This window comes from Zootoca vivipara, chromosome 15, assembly GCF_963506605.1.
Source record: "Zootoca vivipara chromosome 15, rZooViv1.1, whole genome shotgun sequence".
NCBI lineage: Eukaryota > Metazoa > Chordata > Lepidosauria > Squamata > Lacertidae > Zootoca > Zootoca vivipara.
Genome location: NC_083290.1, coordinates 13,040,557 through 13,063,651, shown reverse-complemented (window position 1 = coordinate 13,063,651; position 23,095 = coordinate 13,040,557). Strand labels below are relative to the sequence as shown.

At 46.2% G+C, this 23,095-nt stretch overlaps 1 protein-coding gene across 1 annotated transcript; it reads right to left on the bottom strand.

Moving 5' to 3' along the window:
• Positions 1-302: 302 nt before the first annotated feature.
• MYL10 (myosin light chain 10) lies at positions 303-22,816 on the bottom strand. Its single transcript, XM_035139873.2, has 7 exons — positions 22,766-22,816; positions 15,560-15,649; positions 14,925-15,000; positions 13,975-14,079; positions 7,045-7,123; positions 2,162-2,210; positions 303-671 (listed from the first exon to the last, which is right to left on the bottom strand). The coding sequence occupies exons 1-7, from the start codon at positions 22,766-22,768 to the stop codon at positions 573-575; spliced, it is 501 nt and encodes a 166-aa protein (XP_034995764.1). The 5' UTR covers positions 22,769-22,816; the 3' UTR covers positions 303-572.
• Positions 22,817-23,095: the final 279 nt, after the last annotated feature.

Sequence of the window (23,095 nt, the reverse complement as noted above, 5' to 3'; positions counted from 1 at the left end):
TTTTGAGCAGGGAACCAAAGACACCTTTGCGTCATTCCAACAAGCAGGTTCCTCGGTTGGGTCTTCAGATTTAAAACAGGTCCCAGTACTCAACTCCTGCTCACACTAAGCCAGCTTGGAGGTTTATAAAAAGAACCCATCCCTGTTTCACAAAGATTCCCTCCACCCCTTGTCTGTTTCACGTATCTCCTGGTGTTCAATAAAAGGAAGGGTAAGAGGTGGAGCTACATTACCCTTCCCGTCATCGAGAACATCCCATTTCTAGATCGCTGACGACAACAAAAAACGAGAATACACAGAAGACCAAGCAGGGAGATGGATACAAAATGGTATCTTCCGCTTTTATTTATAAAAACGCCCAAGATCATCTAGCACAGCCTTCAGCAACCTGCTGCTCCCTAGTTGTTTTCTACATCTGATGGCAGTTGTACTCTGAAGCATGAGGAGGGCGCCAGGTTGGTGAAGCCTGGTGAAATAGAATGGCTTTCATCTCACTCAGCTTCCTCTGAAGCTGGACCCTCCAAAGAGGCAACAGTGAATAGCCTTCTCTCGAGGGATCATCTCAGCATCTTCTAGTCCTTCTCTTCCCCGTGGGTGATAACGTAAACAAGGTTCTTGTAGTCCAGGTTGCCGGCAGGATCTGGAGGGAATGCTGTGAACGTCTGTTTGACCTGAGGAACACAAGAAGGAAATAAAGATTGGAAAGGATGGGGAGTTCCATCCCAACTGTCACAGGAGCGTGCTGGTCAGCAATGGCATGGTTCAAAGACTGATTGCCTACCCCTGCTCTACCAGTTAGCTGGTACCATTGAAGAGAGCCACTGTAATCATTCAGGAGCCATGTTTATTGGCATGCTGGCTCCAGCTCAAGGTTCTACAAATGGACCACACTCCACTCTATGCTGATGTGGAACCTTCCATAGGGAGCTGGTATCAAAACAACAACACTGAGAGCTAGTGTCAAACAACAATATTGAGAGCTAGTGTGGTGTAGGGTTAAGAGCAGGCACCCCCAAACTTCGGCCCTCCAGATGTTTTGGACTACAATTCCCATCTTCCCCGACCATTGATCCTGTTAGCTAGGGATCATGGGAGTTGTAGGCCAAAACATCTGGAGGGCCGCAGTTTGGGGATGCCTGGTTAAGAGTGTGGACTTGGGAGACCAGGATTCGAATTCCCACTCGGCCATGAAGCTCATTGGCTGACCTAGGGCTAGTCACAGTCTCTCAGCCTAACTTACCTGTCAGGATAAAATGGAGAAGGAGGAGAACTATGCATGGGGGGGGTCAGGGGGGGCACAAGAATTATTGAAAAGCATTGAAAGTACTCAATAAAGAAGACTGGAAAACGTTTATTGAATATATGGGAAATAATTGTGTACAGCTGAAAACGCTGGCAGCATTAAGATAAATTCAACAGTGGAAATAAGTTTTGTCGGATGCAATAATGGAATACTGAATGGTATAGTTTCTATAAAATATGCAGGGATTTATGATATGTAAAATGAACCGTGGAAAGAGAAGAAGGGAAGTCATTGATATGTTAAGGATGTAAAATGAGTATCTTAAATTGTAAAACAGAAAACTTAATTGAAATTATATACAAAAAAGAAAGTATTCAATGCACTGAGGTTATGCCTCCCCTAGCATCAGCCTAACCCCCAACCAAAGCCTGCTCCCCCCTAAAGTCCTGCTCTTGGGGGTATTTTTACTTTTTACCCTTGACTTCCCCAACTTTAGGGGGCAATCTCCTAAAAAGAGCTCAACAACTTTGGTGGATTCCCCCACCCCCAAAAAACCTGAACAACTTTGTCTGCCCCCCACAAACAAAAATCCATGGCTACGCCCATGGAACCATGTACGCCACCTTGAACTCCTTGGAGATAAAAGTGGGATATAAAGGAAATAAATATAGAAACTGGGAAGGTTAGAAGTCTTCCCTCTAAAGGACCACCAATCTATCCCAGACCAGCTCTTTCCCCCATTTATCTCAAGATATCAGACTCCCATGGACTACGCCCGGCAATCTCATGATGCCATCTCAACCATCAAATCCGGATCGGGGGGGGGGGGGGGAACACAGAAATTGTTCTTATCAAATAGAAAAATCTTCGCATTTTCAGGAAAAGGGGAGTGCAGCCGCAGCGTGTAAGGAATCTTACCTCCTCTTCAGTAAACCGGTCTGCCTGTGTCATGAGCATTTCCTTCATGCTGTTTGAAATAAAGCAAATCTATTTAAGGCTCAAGGAGGAAGCCACATTTGCAATCTGCACTGTGCTCAAACCTAACAGGAGCGCGTAGCAGGATGAATGTAGTGCTGGCGCCATTGTGGCTGAAAGTTGTGGAATCATAGAGCTGTAGAGTTGGAAGGGATCCTATCCCAGCCTCCTGGAATGCAGGGATCACAGATCCACTTTGTCCCTTTGTATCCCCCTCTTGCTAGAGAAGCACTGTGAACAGAGCCAGGTCAATATGTCTAAGGGTGTAAGTAACTGGCGGTGCTTGGAACGGATGGATTCAAGTGAACTAATTTGCTGAATTAATTCGAAAAGCTCTGAGTCACATCTGAAAGTAGTTTCCGCAATGTCCGGGCGAACCGAACAGGAATTAAGTTCCTTTTGTGCTGATTTTTTGGAGGCCGCTTTTTAATTCACACCCACCCACCCACACACACACCATTGCATTCATTGTGTTTCATTGCATTCGTCATTTTTCCCCTATCTGTAAAAGGGATGTTGCTGTTTAAGCTTGGGAATCGTTGCGGGGAAATAGACAAAATAACTGTTCCTATTGTGTTACATGTGTATTTGGATGTTTCCTTAGTGTTCTTAGGTACATTTTATCCTTCAGGTGAGCAACTACCGTAGTGAAAACTCTGAAGACTGAAAAATTGCCATGTGAATGAATTTTGCATTGAACTGGAGCAGAAGTTTTTCCTTTTTGGAGGGGGTGAACTTGCACTGGAACTAATCCTGTTTTGGGAGGGGAGAACTTGAACTGGAACTAATTCTCTTTGAAGGCAGACTTCCCAAGCACTGATAATCTGGTTTGCCACCAAGAGAAATGGGATGCTGGACAAGATGGGCCACTTTTGGTCTCACTGTTTCCATCTTTCCTCCTCTGTGTCCACCTGTCTGTATCTGGCAACTGTCCTAAATCTGTTGACTCCAGTCCATGAAACCTTCCGCCACAAGACTCTTCTATTGATTTGGTTTCCAAAGAGGCTCAGTCCACTTTTTCTCTCTCTCTCTCTCTCACTCAGAAAGCAACCAGTGTCGCTTGGCATATTCCGTTCACATGCATCCAGTGTTTTTGGAAAGAATGTGAGGCCAAATTGGGGGCGGCGGGGGCGGCTGAGGTGGTGGTGGCGAAGGAGGAGGATCAAATGCAATTTTGAGCTTCAGAAGCACAGCACGGCAGCCTCTGGCACCATTACACATAAGAAGGGCTGAGTAAAGAACACAACAGTTTCCATTATTTATTTTATAGAGAAACAAAGACTCAGATTTTCCTAACTAAGAAGCCGTGAGCTTTCCTGCAGTTGTTGTTTTCCATATTACTTGTTTCTTTGCGGGGAGGGAGGAGACAACAACCCCAAAATCAGACACATAGAAACAAACTGGGTTTATAAAAACAGAGCCTGCCCTGGGGTCCTGATGGTATCTGCCGTGGCCAGTTTCAGCTCGTTCCAATCATAGCTGCCAAGTTATCCCTTTTTTACAGGGATTTCCCCTTATGCTGAATAGGCTTCCTCGCGAGAAAAGCGAAAACTTGGCAGCTATGGTTCCAATATTTTCAGTCCCAATATTTGGTTTCCTAGTTAAGTCACAGGGAGCTGCATTTCCTTTTTTTCAAAAACGAAATGTAGCCTCAAGAAGAGGTCGGTGGGGCTGTGGGCAGCAGCATCAATGATGTCTGGATGAGGATCCAAAAAGGATTTGATCCTTCTGTGGCTCCATCAGACTGTCTCCTGCCGTCTTGGGGAAGAAACAATTGAGAATCACAACTGGATCTTCCTACTCTTTGCACTTAAACGAAATGGAAGTGTAAGTTCCTTAGGCACCTAATTCTGATCTTTCTAAGCTAGTGGACTCGGCGGCGGAGGAAGCCGATCGGGTGCCTGGGGCGGTGTGCGTGCCTTGCGCCCAGGGGCAGGGCCAGATGCTCACAGGGGCGGGGCCAGCCAGGGCAGGACGCTCCGTGGGGCCTCCGAGGAGCCTGCCTGCCTCCTCCCACTCAGCCGCCCTACAGCTGAGGGGGAGGGGGTGGGCGGACTGTTTGGGGCAGCACGGAGCCTGTGGGTGCTCAAGCCACTGTGTCACTCCCAGGACAGACGCGTGGCTCTGGTGCGCTGCAGGCCCCGCAGTGAGTGCCGCCCAGCATTTTGTCACCCCCGTCAGTGGTGACACCCAGGGCGGCCCGCCCCCACCACACACCCTTCCTCCACCCCTGAGTGGACTCTCTAATTGTGGAGAACAATCCTCTTCATTTTGAAAAAGGGAGGAACAGAAAATTCTCTCTTGGGGCAAAGAGTATCTGAAGGGCCACAGCAACACAGAATTGAACTGAAAACTGAACTACCTGGGCTATTACACCCTTAAGTTCACTTGATAGAAACCTCCTTTGGTTGTTGGTTGAGGATTGGCAAGTAAGTCTAAAGAGGAGAGGCAACTGAACTCCCCATCCCATACTGAAATATACTCGGAGTCCTGTAGTGACTTCATGCTCTTTATTGCAGCTTGTAAAACATTGAATGAAATGCCCCCCAAACCTCAGGCTTTTATATACATTATTTACACAATGAGTCCCGTCTGATTGGCTGATTCTGCTTCCCTCCTGGAGCCTGATTGGTCTTTTCGTGTAGGCCCATCAGTTGTTGAATTCTGCAATCCTACCAGCCTAATAGGCTGATTAACTTTTTCCTGGAGCCTGATTGGTCTTCTCCTGCAAGCCAATCAGTTGTTGCATTCTAGGATCCTACTTGCCTAATGTTCTAGGATCCATAGCTGCCAAGTTTTCCCTTTTCTCGCGAGGAAGCCTATTCAGCATAAGGGAAAATCCCTGTAAAAAGGGATAACTTGGCAGCTATGCTAGGATCCAAGCTTAGTACATAACACATATCCCCCAACATTTCTCTGATGAAAATAAGTATGTCCTAAAGAAAAGTGGACATTCTGGGATCAAATCAGAAACCGGGACAGCTTCTGTAAATCCAGGAATGTCCCTGGAAAACAGGGACACTTGGATGGTCTGCAGTCCTAGAAGGGCATGCAAATTGGATGTGCCTGCCTTCTATTCTAATCTGTGAGCTCACTTGTGGATGTGAGGTTGGATCCACAATGACTTCCTGCGTTGCTCAGGAAACGGAGCCTTGCTTCTACAAACAGGATATGGAAGGAAGGAGAGGGCTCTGACGTCATGTATGTCCAGGTCTCTCAAATACGCACATTGCTCGCAAACAAGCAGGGAGGGAAACGGGATATTCTGGGCTTTGAAAATATGGACTTTGGAGAAGGTGGTTGGCCAGACTTTAAATACAGCTAATTTCCGTCATGGTCCAAGTTGGTGCAAATTTGTGGAGTGCTGTTTGGTATCAACAAGACTGTTATTGGACAGCTGTGGGAAGCATAATCGCAATGCTGTGCTCTCTTGCTTGTGAGTAAACCTCATAAACGCCAAGGGAACTTTGCAACCTGAATTGCCAAACTTTTCCAAACGCCATGCCAGTTTTTGTTTCGTTTGCCCACTTTGGAAGGAGGCTGTTGCCTGTTGTTGAGCTTCAACATCGCAAAGGATGGTGTGCCCAATCTCTTTCTCATCTCTCTATCTCTCTGTGTGGTAAGAGTGTGGTGTTTAAGGCAATATAGATATCACATATCTTTGCCATCCCATTCAAAATCAGTTCCAAAACTCCCAAATGAGTCACGATTTTCCAAGTGAGAGGTGAAAACATGCAGTGGAAAAAATGAAATGCCCCAAAAGGATGTTAATTAGATGAAGGTTCTTATTAAAAAGGTCAGTCGCCGCCAATGGAGGGGGGGGGAAGTATTCTGCTGTTGTCTTTCCTTCTCCTCATGGAGAAATGCTATTAATGAATAGCAACCATCGCCTTGAAAGCGGAAAGACTTTCAAAGGGACGTGTAAAAAAATTATTAGAGTCAAATGTCTAAATGCTGGAATTATATGAAATGAGGCTAAGCATCAAATGCAACCATGGGATTGATTTAATGGTTTGTTATGTAATGATTGACATTACCCTTGGGTCTAATAAGAAAACAGTATGTTTTGTTGTGTGGTGATGAGCTAATGAAATTGTCTTGTGACTTTGGCTATGTTGGGCAGGGACCGTTTTTGGTGGGGTGTTCTGGATGTCCTTTTCCAGCAAGAAAAACCCTGCAGTTACGTATTGCGCATTTATATTCCACTTTGTATTATTAAATTGTGGGTGCCCCTGATCCTCCTCTCTCAGGATGAGACTAGATGTGGCATTAACTGTGTGGGTGCAGGCAAAGTAGGAGGCGGAGCGTGGTGTAATGGCTAGAGCCGCTTCAGCCGCTTCAACACTTTCCCTGGTGTGCTAGTTCTCTACATGCAGGGACAGGTTTTGTTTTCGTTTATGTTTGGCTCACATTGGGATTAATTTGTGTCTGCAGTGAGAGTAGCGTGCATGGGAGCATATAGAGGCTGAAGCTGGGTTAAAACTGGCCCAGACCTTTATTGGTGACAGCAGAACGGTCTCCCTCGGGAGGTGGTGGACTCTCCTTCCTTGTAGGTTTTTTAAGCAAAGGTTGGATGGCAATCTGTCATGGATGCTTTAGCTGGGATTTCTGCATTGGAGGGGGCTGGACTAGATGACCCTCAGGGTCCCTTCCAACTCTACCATTCCATGATTTGATGATTCTATGACTGCTCACAGAATCTGGCATTCCATGGGGCAGGAATCCAGCCATTGGGCAGTGCGATACAGCAGACTGACAATGAGTCACAAACTTGACAGAAGCGAAATTAACATGGGGAAGAGATTCAAAACGAAATGAAAACTTACTAATCTGCTTTCACATGACCTTTTCCTTCTCTGTCGAAAACCCTAAAAGCATTCAGAATGATCTCTTCCGGATCTGTGCCTATAAGGGGAACAAGCAGAGATTTATACTTCCAATACTTCCGTGCACACATGTAATTGCTGGTTCACACCACATACGAACATAACTTAATCTGATTTCACTCCACTCGATTACTGGGCACTTGAGGAGTGGCAGATGAATGTGTGAACATACTCCAGTGGAGAGCACTGCATTGATGGTAGCCCAGATGACTCATGCAAGCCCAGCAAGTCACACATGCTGACAATAAATATATGACCCCCATTTTCCAATCATCTGTGTAACTAAAGAGCCAACTTTTACCACTTATCACATTAGGGCTTCCCATGAATATTGTCACATACATGCGTGCACACATACATACATACACACACAATCTATTACCCTCGCCATACCGCAACCTCCTGTGCTGCTTACAGAAGAAGACCAGACCGTTTATTTCCCTGTATCAACATTCACAGTCGCCTATGGAGAACAGAAGCCACACTTAGGCCACCAACAGGCCCATCTTAGTCCTACGTAGAAACTGGGCAACCGGGAGAACAATAGCAACACAGGAGAAGTGGCAGGTGAAATGGATGGAATATGTAGAATTAGCACATTTATCTAATAGAATAAGAGATCAGGAAGAGGGAGTATTTAAGGAACAGTGGGAAATGTTTGCAGAATGGCTGAAGAATCAGGTTAATCCGGTTAAAACTTTAGCAGGGTTAGTGTAAAGCCAGCAGCGGAAAGTATTAAAGATATAGGGGGAAGGGAGAAATATGGTGATTGAAGTTACGGTTATATTCAATGAAATGTGAAAGGTTGTAATGGAAAATGATAAAGAAATATATATACACATACATACACATACACTGGACGGGAATTGGAAAGACGACTGCCTCAACTTTATAAATATAAGGTAAAGGACGCCTGGGTGGTTAAGTCAAGTCAAAGGTGACTATGGGGTTGTGGCGCTCATCTCGCTTTCAGGCTGAGAGAGCCAGCATTTGTGCACAGACAACTTTCCCAGTCATGTGGGCAGCATGACTAAACTGCTTCTGGCGCAACGGGACACGGTGACGGAAACCAGAGCGCACAGAAATGCCTTTTACCTTCCTGCAGCAGCAGTATCTATTGATCTACTTGCACTGGTGTGCTTTCAAACTGCTAGGTTGGCGGGAGCTGGGACTGAGCAATGGCAGCTCACCCCGTTGCAGGGATTCGAACCGCTGACCTTCGGCATGCCCAAGAGGCTCGGTGATTTAGACCACAGCGCCACCCGCGACCCTTTTATAAATATGCCTTTGGGAGAGAGGTTGCTACTTGCACTGTTGGGGAAGGGACAAACGTAAATCCATGCCAATTTTCATGCACCTTTACAATATACACATTTTTGAAGACTTTTTGTGCTAGGTGCACATTTTTGCACACCGTTTTCCGGAATATTATGAATTTTGTGCCTGCTTTCCCTTAACATACACAGTTATGTGTGCAATTTCCCCTGATGTACATATTGCTGCACACACCCTAGTCTCTGAGTGGCAAGAGACTCCAGGGGTACCTGTGCTTTCCGAAGGTTCAGTTTCCTTGGAACGAAGGACAATGGAGACTGTGGTGTCTTTAGGATATATAGTTTTAGTTGCACATCTGTACTACCTGAGAATAGGTGTGAGGGTCTCACAGCGTTAACACCCCAACAGATCTTGCTTCCTTATTAGGGTCCCAGGGAGATCCCTAAGCCACAGGTCTTGGGTCCAGCACAGAGCAAGACATGTATCTGTCTCTCAGGCTTCCCCACCCTGATGTTCTCCATCCTAGGATGACATGGCTTCCAGCCCGGCGAGGTGAGAAAAGGCCCAACCACTTGTCTCCATGGCAACTGGGCAACCTCTTTGGACATGTAACTGGCCAGCCAAGGCCGTGAGCTTCCAACAAAACTGGTCTGACCAGGTTCACCAAGTTTTCTCTTGTAGATTCTAACCTCAGAGTTACAGAATCACAGGTTCAAAAGAGATCTGCGGATACCATCCAGATTGAACCCCTCCCCCCCCTCCCACAACCTATAACAATATTTTTGTCAGCATTTGGGGGGATTCCCCCCCCCCCCTGGATAGCTGCATTGCCAAATACAGAGATGTGTGAGTTTCAAAGGACAGCTGAATTTCAGTTTGTGTCTTGGTTCAGGAAGTGCGCATGAGGTACATTCACATGTGAGCAGAAATTATTTCTCCCCCATCTCTACACCCACAGGAATCAACAAGGCTTAAGTCAGACATCCCCAAACTTCGGCCCTCCAGATGTTTTGGACTACATTTCCCATCATCCCTGACCACTGGTCCTCTTAGCTAGGGATCATGGGAGTTGTAGGCCAAAACATCTGGAGGGCCGCAGTTTGGGGGTGCCTGGCTTAAGTCATAGGTAACACTCTCTTTCCGAGAGGAAGGCAGCTGGTAATCTATAGCAGGGCCTTTCTAACTGTGGCACCTGAAATGTGGAGCCCTTTCCCCCAGGAGCTGAGCCTGATAGTCTTTCAGCAGTTAGTGAAGACTTATTCTCCACCCCCCCTCACCCACACATTTTAGAGGCTGAGTTATTCCAGGGTCACTTAACATTGGGGATTATCCCCCCCCAATTAAAAGTTTCTGTACTCCTGTGCACTTTGACATTCTCCCCATACTGCTCACACCTCCCTTGTTCGGCTCAAAGAAGCAACATCTCTGAACATCAGAAACAGAGAAAACCATATAGAGGGAAAGGCTGTAGTTCAGTGGCAAAGCACCTGCCTTGCATACAGAAAGTCACAGGTTCAATGCCCAGCATCTCCAGGTAAGTTGCCTAAAACCTCAAAGACTCTCTGGGGACAATAGGAAGCCAATGGATTCAGTATAAGGCAGATACCTGTGTTCTTCTCTTTTAAAAAATGCATTTGTTCTCAAGGTTAAAAATAATGAGAGGTGGACAAGTTCAAGGATTGCAAACTGTTGCATGTTTGCAGAATAATTTCCTGATTAGCACTCTAGCAGTTTGGGAAAATACAACAGACCGATTCCTCAGATGAACCCCTCCCCCCCAAAAAACAGGGCTTTCCTTCCTAAAAAAAAAAAGCTCAACAACTTTGACCTGAATCACTGCCAGTTTTTAACTCTGTGAGTAGATCGCAGTCTCTTGGAAGTTGGCCACCCCTGAACCATTGGTTCAGGTCCTATCCTCCTTAGCAGGAGAAAACAAGCTCACTCCATCTTCCCTGTGACAGCCCTTCATATATTTGAAGATGGCTATCATGTCACTTCTATGTCTTCTCTTCTCCAGGCTAAACATCCCCAACTCCCTCAACCGTTCCTCATAAGGCTAGGTTTCCAGGCTGAACCTCCTTTGCACACCTTCCAGTTTGTCAGCTGCAAAGGAGGACGGAGATCCCATGCTTTTAATAAGTGCGAAGAAGGAATATCACCCAGTCAAGATTAATAAATAACAACATGAAAGATAAATATATATATTAAAAGATGATCCAAAAAGAACTCCTTTAATAATTTTTTTAAAAAATCTTTCATCTTGTTATTTATTATGACTATGACAGACCAACACGGCTACCTACCTGAACCCGTCAAGATTTTGTGACTACTGGCCACTGTCACCTTCTAGGTGTGTGTGGCAGCCCACAGGGAAGGAGGGAGAAAAGTTGCTTGTGTTTTTTTTGGGGGGGGGGGTTTAGGTTGCAAAAAAAAGAAGGGAAGATCCATGGCTATGGAAACCCCAGAAATTATATGCCAATAGCAAATACAGTATGATCACGTCTCGTGCACAATTATCTTGGGTTATTTGAAATCCCGCAAATTAATTGCTCGCAAGGCAGAGAGCTTGAAAACTCATTTGAGCCGGGTTCTCCCGCTGCGGAAAGAGCTTTTTAAGTTCTCAGACTCACTTATCAGGCTCTGGGAGGCTCTTGTGAGATATTGTGGGGGCTCAATCGGTCCCCCAAGAGCCTACCAGAGCCCGGTAAGCAACTCTTAAAAGCTCTCTGCCTTGCTTGAAAGCTAAGGATGGTCATACGAGGGTGGTTCGGCTATGCACATTTTTTTGCAAATACACCCCATCCCTGGAACATAAGCCCAGCACAAGTCACTTTAGAATAATAGAATTGTAGAGTTGGATGGGACCCCAAGGGTCATCCAGTCCAACCCCCTGCAATGCAGGAATCTTTTGCCCAACATGAGGCTAGAACCCATGACCCTAAGATTAAGAGTCTCATGCTTTACCGACTGAGCTATCCCAGGTCTGTAGACACAATGACACTGTAGGGAATGTAAGTTGCTTTAAACTGCTTTTAATATTGTGTTTTAACATTGTAACACAACCGAGGACCTTTGAGTGAAGGGCAGGTAATTACTGATGATGATGACAATGATTTATACAATTAGTTGTGCTAGAAATCTATTAAAGCCATCAAAGCGTTGTCAGCGCAGGGGCAAGGGGAGAGAGCTGGAATTCTAGGAGCAAGCTGGAAACTTTGGTTAGTGATATATATCCCACTGCCAGATGAGCAGCAAACACACCCACCCTCCCCAAAGCATTTTGTGTTAATGTCAGCCACATGGGCCTCTGCTCCACAAAGAGTTGGAGGAAATGCAATTTGTATACCACGCAGAGATGCCGCGCTGTCCTCAAAGAGACCACTTTACGCACCAGCTAATCAATAGGGAATGCTTGCCGCAGAATTCCACTTCAAAGCTCAAGAGTCCAGCAGGATTACAGACTACAAACTGCTTCTTTTAAAAAAAATTTCACCCAAAGACAGGATGGGAGGGAAGACACCACCACAACACTGATTATTTTTTAAACTAATTTTAGAGATACCAAACTGGCTGGGCAGAGCAAAACAGCAGCAGAGGAAGTGATCTTCTACTGAGTCAGACCATTGGTCCATCCTGTTCAGTACAGTACGATCGCGTCTTGCGTGGGGGTAACGTTCCAGGGACGGTACATATACGTAAAAGTGTGTATTGTCACAAGCAAGCCGGCCACCAGTACAAAGTAAGACTAAGCCTGCATGTCTGTCTTTGCTCTTCCCATTTCATGCCACTTCTTGTCCTGGGAGACCATGGGGAGGGGGAGCTGGTCGCAGAAGGAGGGGGAGACACCTGTGCCTCTTCACTAGCCAGACTCATCTCTGCCTCTTGGCCTCCCTCCTCTCCAGCCTCCGCTTCTGGACTTCTCTCTGCCATAGACTCCCCCCGCTCACTAAGCCCTGTTACCTCTTCAGCTTTTGACACCCCTTCTCCCCAGCCTTCTCCCACTTCTCCCTCTGACTGCTAATCCTCGTCCCACCACCAATTCCCCAGCTCTGAGCCTTCTTCCCTTGGGGGGCTGCCCAGCAAGGGTGGAGGAAGGGGGCGGTGGGGGCGGTCCGCCCTGAGTGTCACCACTGACGGGGGGTGACAAAATGCCAGGCGGCACTCACCACAGGGTCTGCAGCGTGCCCAAGCCACAGGTCTCTTCTGGGAGCGACGCAGTAGCTTGGGCACCCGCAGGCTCTGTGCTGCCCCAAACGGTCCGCCTACCACATCCCCCTCAGTTGTAGGGCGGCTGAGTGGGAGGAGGCAGGCAGACTCCTCGGAGGCCCCGCGGAGCGTCCTGCCCTGGCTCGCCCCGCAGGAGGCTGGCCCCGCCCCTGGGCGCAGGGCACATGCGCCGCCCCAGGCACTCGAACGGCTTGCTCCGCCGATGCTCCCCAGCTGACTCCTCTGACCATTCCTCTGAATTCAACCAGTCCATGACACTGGCATGTATACCTGAACCATCGCTCCATGAACAAAAAATTGCAAGTTGCAATAGCTACATTCCAAGCACACCTCGGATTCATATCAACACCAGCAGCTGCCTTCTCTAGGGTCAGACTTTTTGTCCATCTATCCTGGTGCTCATTACTTTGTTGGCTCAAACAAGCAATTTTTTTAAAAAGATATTTTTTATTAGATTTCCAAATAAACAACACCAAAACACAACAAAAACAACAAACAACAAAAACAACAAACTTTTTTTTTTTGCGTTTTATCTTCTATTCACCTGTTTTAGTTCATTTTGCTCTACCGAGCTTTGACCTCCCTCCCATCATTCGGTTTTCTTTCCCACTCTTATCTCGCAGTTCCTTTTAGTCCATCTAATTAAAACCAATTCTTAGGAGTTATTTCAGTCCTGCAAGTGTCTTTAAACTTCTACAGTTCTTCTCCATATAGTCCACGAATTTACTCCATTCCTTTTGGAACTTTGTCTCTCCCTGGTTACGGATCCCGCAGGTCAACTTTGCTAACTCTGCATAGTCAATCATTTTCGTCTGCCTCTCTTCAATCGTCGGTATCTCCTGTAATTTCTATTTTTGGGCTAATAAAGTCCTAGCCACGGTTGTAGCATACATAAATAATTTTTGATCTCCTTTTGCAATCACCTCTCCTATTAATCCCAGGTTTTTTGGGAAAGGTATACCTAAAAATCTTTTTCAATTCATTATATAGTATATCATTTCCCAAAATCTTTTTACTTTTTCGCATGTCCACCACATATGATAAAATTCACCATCTTTGTCTTTACATTCCCAGCATGATTTACTACTCATTCTATACATCTTAGCTAATTTTACTGGTGTTAGATACCATCTATACATCATTTTCATTATATTTCAAAAAAGTAATTTTTTCATGTCACCTGCTATTGGGTCCTTCTGGCTGGAGGGCCAAGGAACGAACCTAGGACCTCTACATATGCAATATGTGCCCTGCCAGGGTCCCTCCCCACCAGTTAAACTGTCATGGCTCCGCCCCATGCAAAGGATTCTGGGAAGTGTTTGTAAATAGAGATTCGTACACACCATTTGACCACTGGTCTCCGCTTACCTTTGAGCTTCTCACCAAACATAGTAAGGAAGACGGTGAAGTTAATGGCCCCTGGAGCTTCCTTGATCATTTCTTCTAACTCTTCATTCTTGACATTCATGCGACCTATGACAGAACAGTGTCCTTGTCACGTGACAGCAAATGTAAATGGTGGCATTCAGCCATGAAGAATTATATAGCTGTAAGTGTGTGACATCATCCTGAGATCTTCACACACACCTGCACTAATGATTCGCAAACCACCGGTCCAAAATCTCTAACCTAATATTTTCTTTTCTTCAAAGTTGAATAGAGCATGCAGCAAAGTGTAAAAACCTTAAGAGAATGAAATCACTGCTCCTATTTTGAACCCGGGGACACTGCGGAAAACTCAAGAATTGTCAGCACAAGAAGAAGGCCACAGGATATAGAATGACTCCAAATTACAAGCGTTACGGGTGAAGAGAAAATCAGTTTATTGGCAGACGTTATTGCCTTCTAACTAATGATCCCAGAAGTGGCAGTACCCGAGGTTTTGGCATAAATGTATTGGTTTGATGGAATGGCAGGCTTGAAAATAAGTAAGCTGGAATTAGAAATGATGTTAAACCTTTGGTGCAAAACTGCAGACCCAGGTTGGCCGGGTTTACCATATGGTGAAATAAACTGAAGTACTTGGGAGTGTTTATTCAACACTTCATGCAGAAATGGCGCCATCCCATTTTCTGTGTCGTCTCTGATTGGTTAGGATAAACCAACTAACACAATAAGGTTCAGTCTTCCATCTTGATTCAAAATGGTACCCAGTTTGATCCAAACATAGATGAAAACCTGCTCCTTGATCTCGGGAGCCATCATGAATCATGTGGTTACCAATATCCTACGAGACGTCCAAAGGCACAGCAAACAAAACAACTATCCAAAATACATATTAGATGTCAGTACACAATGGGTTTGTTTGTGCTTTTTACCCAATGCAGCAAAGGTGTCTCTCAAGTCAGCTTTGTCAATGAAGCCATCTCGGTTCTGATCCATGATTGTGAATGCCTATTGCAAAAACAAAGAGTGAGAGATTGGGGGTGGGGGGGTATTGCTTGTAACTGTGTTGAATCCAATGAGGCGGAAAACCCTCCGTAGCCTCCAGTATTTCGTAAACGGCTAACTGGGGTCCATTAATTTCAACATGTCTGCAATGATTCAGGTACATTAGGTACCATAGCCATGTTATCTGAAGAAGTGTGCATGCACACGAAAGCTTATACCAAGAACAAACTTAGTTGGTCTTTAAGCTGCTACTGGACAATTTTTTTATTTTTATATATATTTCGACGATGTCTGCAATGAGTAAAACTTGAATGGGTTCAACACTTTGTGTATGCTTATAAAACTAAAATACGCATTTTATATGCACTTTGGTACTTTTTTTGAGCCAAGAACAATACGACAAAATTTGGAGAAGTTCAAAGCACAAAAGGCTAACTTCATTGTGGTCCATGTATTAGTTGAGCAAGTGAAAATCAGGTTGCTTTGCTTAAAAACACACACCAAACGAAATCCTCACCCATCCCAAGGTCAAGTGCTTTGCATAGCCTTCAGGAGAACTTACCTCTTTAAATTCTTGGATCTGGCTTTGATCAAACATAGAGAATACATTGGAGCCACCTCCTTCCTTCTTGTTTCTGGCCATTTTGGGTGCCTGCAAATTAAGAATGAGATTATTATTATTATTAATTGAATTTATATACCGCCCTATACCCAAGTTATAAGACCTAATAAATATAAATACCTAATAAAAATAAAAACAACCCAATAGCCACCCCACCCCCCAAAAAAACACCCCACCACATTTTAAAAGGCTATGGCAGGGGTCAGCAAACTTTTTCAGCAGGGGGGCGGTCCACTGTCCCCCAGACCTTGTGGGGGGCCGGACTATATTTTGAAAAAATATATGAATGAATTCCTATGCCCCACAAATAACCCAGGGATGCATTTTAAATAAAAGAACACATTCTACTCATGTAAAAACACCAGGCAGGCCCCAAAAATAACCCAGAGATGTATTTTAAATAAAAACACATTCTACTCATGTAAAAACATGCTGATTCCCGGACTGTCCGTGGGCCGGATTTAGAAGGCGATTGGGCCTTAGTTTGGGGACCCCTGGGCTATAGGATGTAAATCAGATCAAGCAAAGGCCTGGTTAAAAAGGAACGTTATTGCCTGGCACTTAAAGGTGTATAATGAAGGCGCCAGGTGAACTTCCCTGGGGAGAGCATTCCACAGATGGGGAGCCACTGCAGAGAAGGCCTGTTCTCATGTTTGCCACTCTCCGTACCTCTCGAGGAGGAGGCATACAAAGGCAGGCCTCAGAAGATGATCTCAGGGTTCAGGTAGGTTCATATGGAAAGAAGCAGTCCTTGAGGTATTGCGGTCCTGAGAATAACCCTGGGAGGGGGGCTATACCCAGGCACCCAGGCAGAGTGTGACTTTGGTCCTGATGAGAATTCAGACTGAAATGCGTATTTCATACGGGCTGCCGCTTGCACGGTGTCCAAACGGGCTGCGGCGCAAGCAGCATCCCTTACAGACTGCGCATGTGCGGTAACTGTACAGGATGCCGCACATGCGCAGTCTGTATGGTCGCCGCACATGCACAGTCCATACGGGATGTCGCTTGCCTGTATGGACGGTGCGCGGCAGCCTGTATGGACGGTGCACGAGAGCGGCAGCCCGTATGGATGCTGCGCGAGCAGTGCCTGTACAGACTGTGCGCGCCCTCAGGGGGCCATCTTGTCACCCCTCCCAGAGTGGCACCCGGGGCGGCCCGCCCCCTCTGCCCCCTCTTCCTACGCCCCTGAATGGGAGAGGCCCCTTCTTCTCCCCTCTTTTTCTGCCACACTTTCTCCCCTTCACGCAGACTTCTTTCTCTGTGTGTGTGTTTCTCTGTGCCTCTCCTTCCCCCCCCCCCAGCCAACTCTTAGTTCTTAGCTTTCCATGACAACCCTCACAGGTGGAAACTCCAAGAAAGCTTCCAAGGCCCCCCAGAACTCTCCCCTCTGCACCCCCCCAAAAAAGTTACAAGTGTCATCATAACAGACCTGGATTTTTGAGGATTCTGCAATGCTGTCATTTTTAAATTTAAGAAATACAAAGAGTTTTTAAAAACCCCATACTTGAAAATAAATACTTGAAAATAAATGAAATAGTGTACAAAGATAAAAACCAGAGGCTGATGCGAAGATGCATTATCCTCGCTAAGGATTTTCTCTGCAATAATTATTCACATTTCTCCTGGCTGCCGGGGTTAGGAAGTGAGGGGGGAAATGAGGGCAATGGACTGACGCAGTTGAGCAGACTGTGTGAATCATGCTTGCCATCCAGGGACTGAGACAGGACTGTGTGTGTGTGTGTGTGTGTGTGTGTGTGTGTCTAAACCAAGACCAGAACTAGAGACAGTGTGGAGCAGTGGTTAGAGCGCTGAACTGGGGCCTAGGAAACTGGGGTTCAAATCTTCACTTGGCCATGAAGCTTACCAGTCACTGCCCCTCAGTCTGACCTACCTCACAGGGTTGTTGTGGGAATTAAATGAGGAGGGGGAGACCCATGTACGCCACCTTGAACTTCTTGGATGAAAAGGTGGGATATAAATGCAATAAGCAAACAAATGTGCAGACATCCAACAAAGCTGCATGTTGGAAGATTCGGAATGAGGGGGAAAAAAATAAAGGACTTCTTCATGCATTGCATAGTTAAACTATGGAACTCCCTGCCGCAGGAGGCAGGGACGGCCACTAACTTGGATGGCTTTAGAAAAAGAGGGGGGCGAGAGAAATTCGTGGAGGACATGGCTATCCGTGGCAGACTGGGGAAAGGCAGCAAAGCTTCTGAACAGCAGTGGCTGGAAACCTCAGGAGGGGCATCTGGTTGGCCACTGTGAGAACAGGACGCTGGACTAGATGGGCCACTGGTCTCGGTTGAAGAGCTGCTTCTTGGAAAGTCCCCTGGAGAGTCCTGCCGTCATCTCTCTTTCCCTCCCCTGGGATTCCATTTGGATCCGGTGTGCTGTGATCTTTTGATCCTCTCCTTTTATGGACGGCATTCCATACCTCTGATCATTATTATTTTTTTATTCCTTCTTTTTCCAGTTCTAGCTATAATTAGATGATAAATCTAATCCAGGCTTATGCCTCAGTTCGCGGTGTCACGGCAGATGCCGGCGAGGTGACGTTTCGGGGGGTGGGATCCAAGAATGGAAAAGAGAGTTTTGTGTTCCGATTTTAAAAAGAAACAAAGAGAGAAAGAAAGAAATGCATAGGGACAGTGGGAGGAAAGGGGAATTCTTTGCACGCACAGCCGGCGGGTGGTGGTGGTGGGGAATGTCTTCAATGTCAGGCGGCAGGCAACTGGCTGCCAGGATAGAAGCTTGGAAAGTGATGGCCTCTCCTTCATTGGAGAGGCCAGATGTCTGTCTGTTGGGGATGCTTTTCTTGAGATTCCGGCATTGCAGGGGGTGGACTAGATGGCCCCTGGGAATCCCTCCCAACTCTACAATTCTATCATGCTAGATTATCTACCCTGGAGGAAAGCAGACCTCAAGGGCCCATGGCAACAACTCTTCCACATCAGACCAAAGCTTTGACATAGGCTATTCTTCCCCACGGTGGCCAAACGGATGACCACAAGCAAGGCTTAAATCTGATAGCATCCCCTAGTTATCTGGTGTCCAGAGATAGACTTCCTTTGAACAAGGAAGTTCCATTTAGCCATCCTCTCCGATAGGCATCAATTGACCCAACCTCTTGATCCTCTTTGAATAAGAACATCCCTGAGTGACGGGTCACACAAACATACCTGTCAAGTCTCACCTATTTTCCTGGGACATTCAGGGAATTACAGAAGCCATCCTGGCTTCTGGTTTCATCCGGGAGTGTCCCGTTTCCCCCTTCCAGCACTGTTGCTGAACACGGGAGGAGGAGAAGCCAGTGCTTGCGCTTATCAGTGGAACCCTCCTGAAGCTGAACCTCTGGAGCGGAGGTGGTGGATGTGCGCAACTCTCTTGCCGGCTTCTCTGTGCTGCCGACAAAGCTGCCACCACTGTCACGGTGGCGTGAGGTGTGGCGTGGGCAGAGGAAGCGAGCAAGGAGGAAAGGGAGCAAGCATCTGCTAGGGAGAAGCTGCGGCAGGGGAGGCAGCCAGCTAACTCAGGGGCAGGGGAGGCAGTCAGCTGACTTACGAGGCAGTGCAGCACCAAAAGACACGCACCCCGATTTTCAGCTGAAAAATGTCACAGAGGTTTACAAAAGGTTCGCCTAGTCCTGCACCCTGCTTTTTGTTATGGCCAGCCAGATCATTCGGGAAAGCAGGGCTAGAAGGCAGTAACCTTCTCCCAGGGAACAGGGAAATAACTTCCGCTATGAGGAATGGTTATAACATTCCCCTCTCTAGAGTTGCCATATTTCAAAAAGTGAAAATCCGGACACAAAGGTTTTTTGGCAAATTTTTGGGGCGGGATTCTGCCCAGATGATATTTATGACAGACATGTCCGGGAAATCCAGGATGTATGGCAGCCCAGATATATTTTATTAAATTTTCAAAACAATCACATATGCACTCCAATACATAATGATTTTTTCTTTGTTTTTGTCAACTTCCCACCCTGTTTTCCATGGTGTTTTTTATTTCTCCGCCTTGCTGCACCATAGCAACATCCATATAATTCCTCCTGTTGCTCATGGTTAAAATCCAGCTCGCGAATTCACCATACTGTAGTATTCCTTTAAATAATCCAAAAATGGCTTCCATTGCTCATGGAAGGGTTATAACATTAGATGCTTTCTAGTATGGGGGGAAAGGCGAGGAAGGCGGGAAATAACAGAAATCTATAAAATTATGCAGGGGGGGGGAGTGAAGTTTCCCCCCCTCTCTCTCATAACACCACAACCCAATGGGGTCATCCAAGGAAGCTGATTAGCAGGAGTGAGAAAAAAAGGCCTACGGAAGATTTGTAGGGTCTGAAGAGAAACTAGCGCATGAAAGTGGACAGGGAGGAAGTTTGTCTCCTCCTCACAAGACTTGAACTTGGAGATCTTCCAAGGAAAGTGGATGATTCAGGACAGAGAACAGGGAGGCAGCTCCCTCTGCAATGAAGCCGCTGAGGAACCAGCTACCAAAATATGAACTCCACATTCACCCATTTAAAGTACTACGATAACCGCTGTAGACAGTCATAGCTTCCCCCAAAGGATCCTGGAAACCGCAGTTCATTAGGGTGCTAGAATTGTTAAGGTAAAGGTAAAGGGACCCCTGACTGTTAGGTCCAGTCGTGGACTCTGGGGCTGCGGTGCTCATCTCGCTTTACTGGCCAAGGGAGCCGGCATACAGCTTCCGGGTCATGTGGCCAGCATGACTAAGCCGCTTCTGGCGAACCAGAGCAGCACACGGAAACGCCGTTTACCTTCCCGCCGGAGCAGTACCTACGTATTTATCTACTTGCACTTTGACGTGCTTTCGAACTGCTAGGCTGGCAGGAGCTGGGACCGAGCAACAGGAGCTCACCCCGTCACGGGGATTCGAACCACTGACCTTCTGATCGGCAAGCCCTAGGCTCTGTGGTTTAACTCACAGCACCACCCGCGTCATTGAGGGCGCTAGAGTTGTTAAGAGACCCTTATTTCCCTCACAGCTACAGTTTCCACGTGAAGAAGGACTGCTCGTCAAACCACAAAGGGAACTGTTTCTAAATTTCCACAAATTCCACACTTCAGAATGAAGTGGTAGAGGCTGTGTGGCGACGTGTTGGGCTAGGGCCCGTTCAGCCATGAAGCTCGCTGGGTGATCTTGGGGCCAGGCCCTATCTCCCAACCTAATCTACCTCACAGGGATGTCGTGAGGATAAAGTGAGAAGAGGGGGGAGGACTCAATAGCTGCCATTCTAGGATTCCCCTTCCCCAGCCCTCGAGATTCAGGGCCGCCGCTGTTGCCTGCCTTGCAGCGATTATTGTCTTACCTCTGACAACAGAGGTTTGTCTCCCAGTAATCGTTTGAAAGTAGCATTACAGAAAGAGCTGAAACTTTACGATGCTATAAAACCCCAGTAATATTTATAAATCCTTTTAAGACATCGTAAAGTGTGAGAGGTGGGGAGGGGGCAGCAGGGGGTGGGGTGAGGGGCGGAAAGCCTCCCTGCAGAGCTCATTTGGCATAATTACATGTACATTTCTCTCTGATTAATAAAGAATGATCGTTTCCTTATGTATAGACGTCCTCGGGTTGCTTTCATTAAGAACATTACCATCATTTCTTGGGATAGGAATGGGTTTTCCCCCTACCCTTTTTGCCATTTTAAACGTGTTTGATGCTTCCCCGAGACTCTGTGTGCTTCAGAAAGTATTTTTAAATCTCAAATTTATTATTATTATTAGTAGTAGTAGTAATATTCATAATCCCTCTTTCCATTTTTAAAAAAAGAATCAGAAGCTGCTTACAATGCAAAATAACCACAAAGATAAGAAGGGGAGCAGACCTTCACAGGACTTGGAGAGAATCATAGAATTGTAGAGATGGAAGGGACCCCAAGGGTCATCCATTCCACCCCCCATGCAGAAAATTCAGCTAAAGAACCCTAGAAAGATGGTCATCCATCCTCTGCTTAAAAACACCCAGTGAAGGGTAAAAGGGTGGAAAAGTGCTGTACCCAAAACTTCCACTTCGCAAAACATTTCTCCTGTGAAAGAGCCTCCCATTTTTTTCTCCCTCCAGAATCTTGGTGGGTTCAGCCTTGAGCTTATATTATCATAGGGAGGTGACCACCTTGCAAAGCAACCAGTTTTCTATTAAACATTTATCCAGCACCCTGCAGCCTCCCTAGCTGCCCGATCTTGTTTACTGAAAAGCAGTTACAGACGGCTTAGTATTTTAGACGATCTGTAAGCCTGTTTTGTGTTAATCTCCCTGAACTGAAAAATCCCCATGGGAGAAGTTACTTCCTAATGTCTTCGCCTGGGCATTATTTCCAGGGGAAAGGCTATGGCTCAAGGGGAAAGGTCCCAATTACAAACTTTGGTATCTCCAGATAGGGCTGGAAGAGAACCCTGCCTAAAACCCTGGAGAGCAGCTACCATTCAGTGTAGACAATACTGGGCTACAGGGACCAATGTTCTGACTCAGTATAAGGCAGTTCCAAATGTTCCTTATTGAAGCTGGGGTGGCTGTCTTCTGAGCACCTGGGACTGGCACCGTCACGGATTTAAAAGGGAAATCTTTCCTTATAGCTAAACAAAAACAAACAAAAAACCCCACCCCTTTCAGAACTGATTTCTTTAAAACTGACTTTTAAAAAACCCACTTCACTTTAAAAAAAGAATGGTAAACGACTATCAGGCACAGAGCAGCCAGCCTCCCCACCTTCCAATAGAAAACCCAGCTGAGGATACCCACGAGGTTTTCAGGAAACCTGGGCACCCAGGAGGCTGCAGAGTGCAGGCTGCCAGAGCGGTTATTTGCAGCATGAAATAAAAGCCTTCCCTCACCACCTGGAAAGCAATGAAACCCCTGCAAGAAGAACGTCACCAAAATGTTCTTTTCCCTTTGATAATTTTGAAATGCAATTTTTTTTGTTTCTTTGTAATTGAAGAATGATTTTTTTAAATAAAAAAAACACCAAACAGGATGAATTTTCAGCCACAGCACCAAGGAGGAAAGGAAGAAGGAAGGAACTGATTGCGAAAAGAAGACATGGGTTGCGCAAGATTAAATATAAGGATGGATTCGCTTTGCCTCCTAGGGAAGGAAAGGAGGGAGGAAGGAACCTACCATATTGGAGTTCTTCGCCGCTGCTATCAATCCACCAGCCAAACGACACAATGACTATTGTCCCTCTATATATAGCAGCATTAGGGAGTAAAAATATGCTCAGCCCAAGTTTAGACAATAGATGTGAGACTGGAGAAGGGCAGCAATCAGACCACAATGCCATTCCAGACATTTCATCCCAACTGGTAGCCTTGCTTCCATAGAATTAACACCTGGCAGATAACTCTTTCCGGAGAGCAGTGTGACAAGAGCAGTTGCAAAAGTGAAATTCCACATGGGCAAGATCTTCGGGAGAGAAAAGGATGGGGAGGGGTGTTTTCGTGTACAACA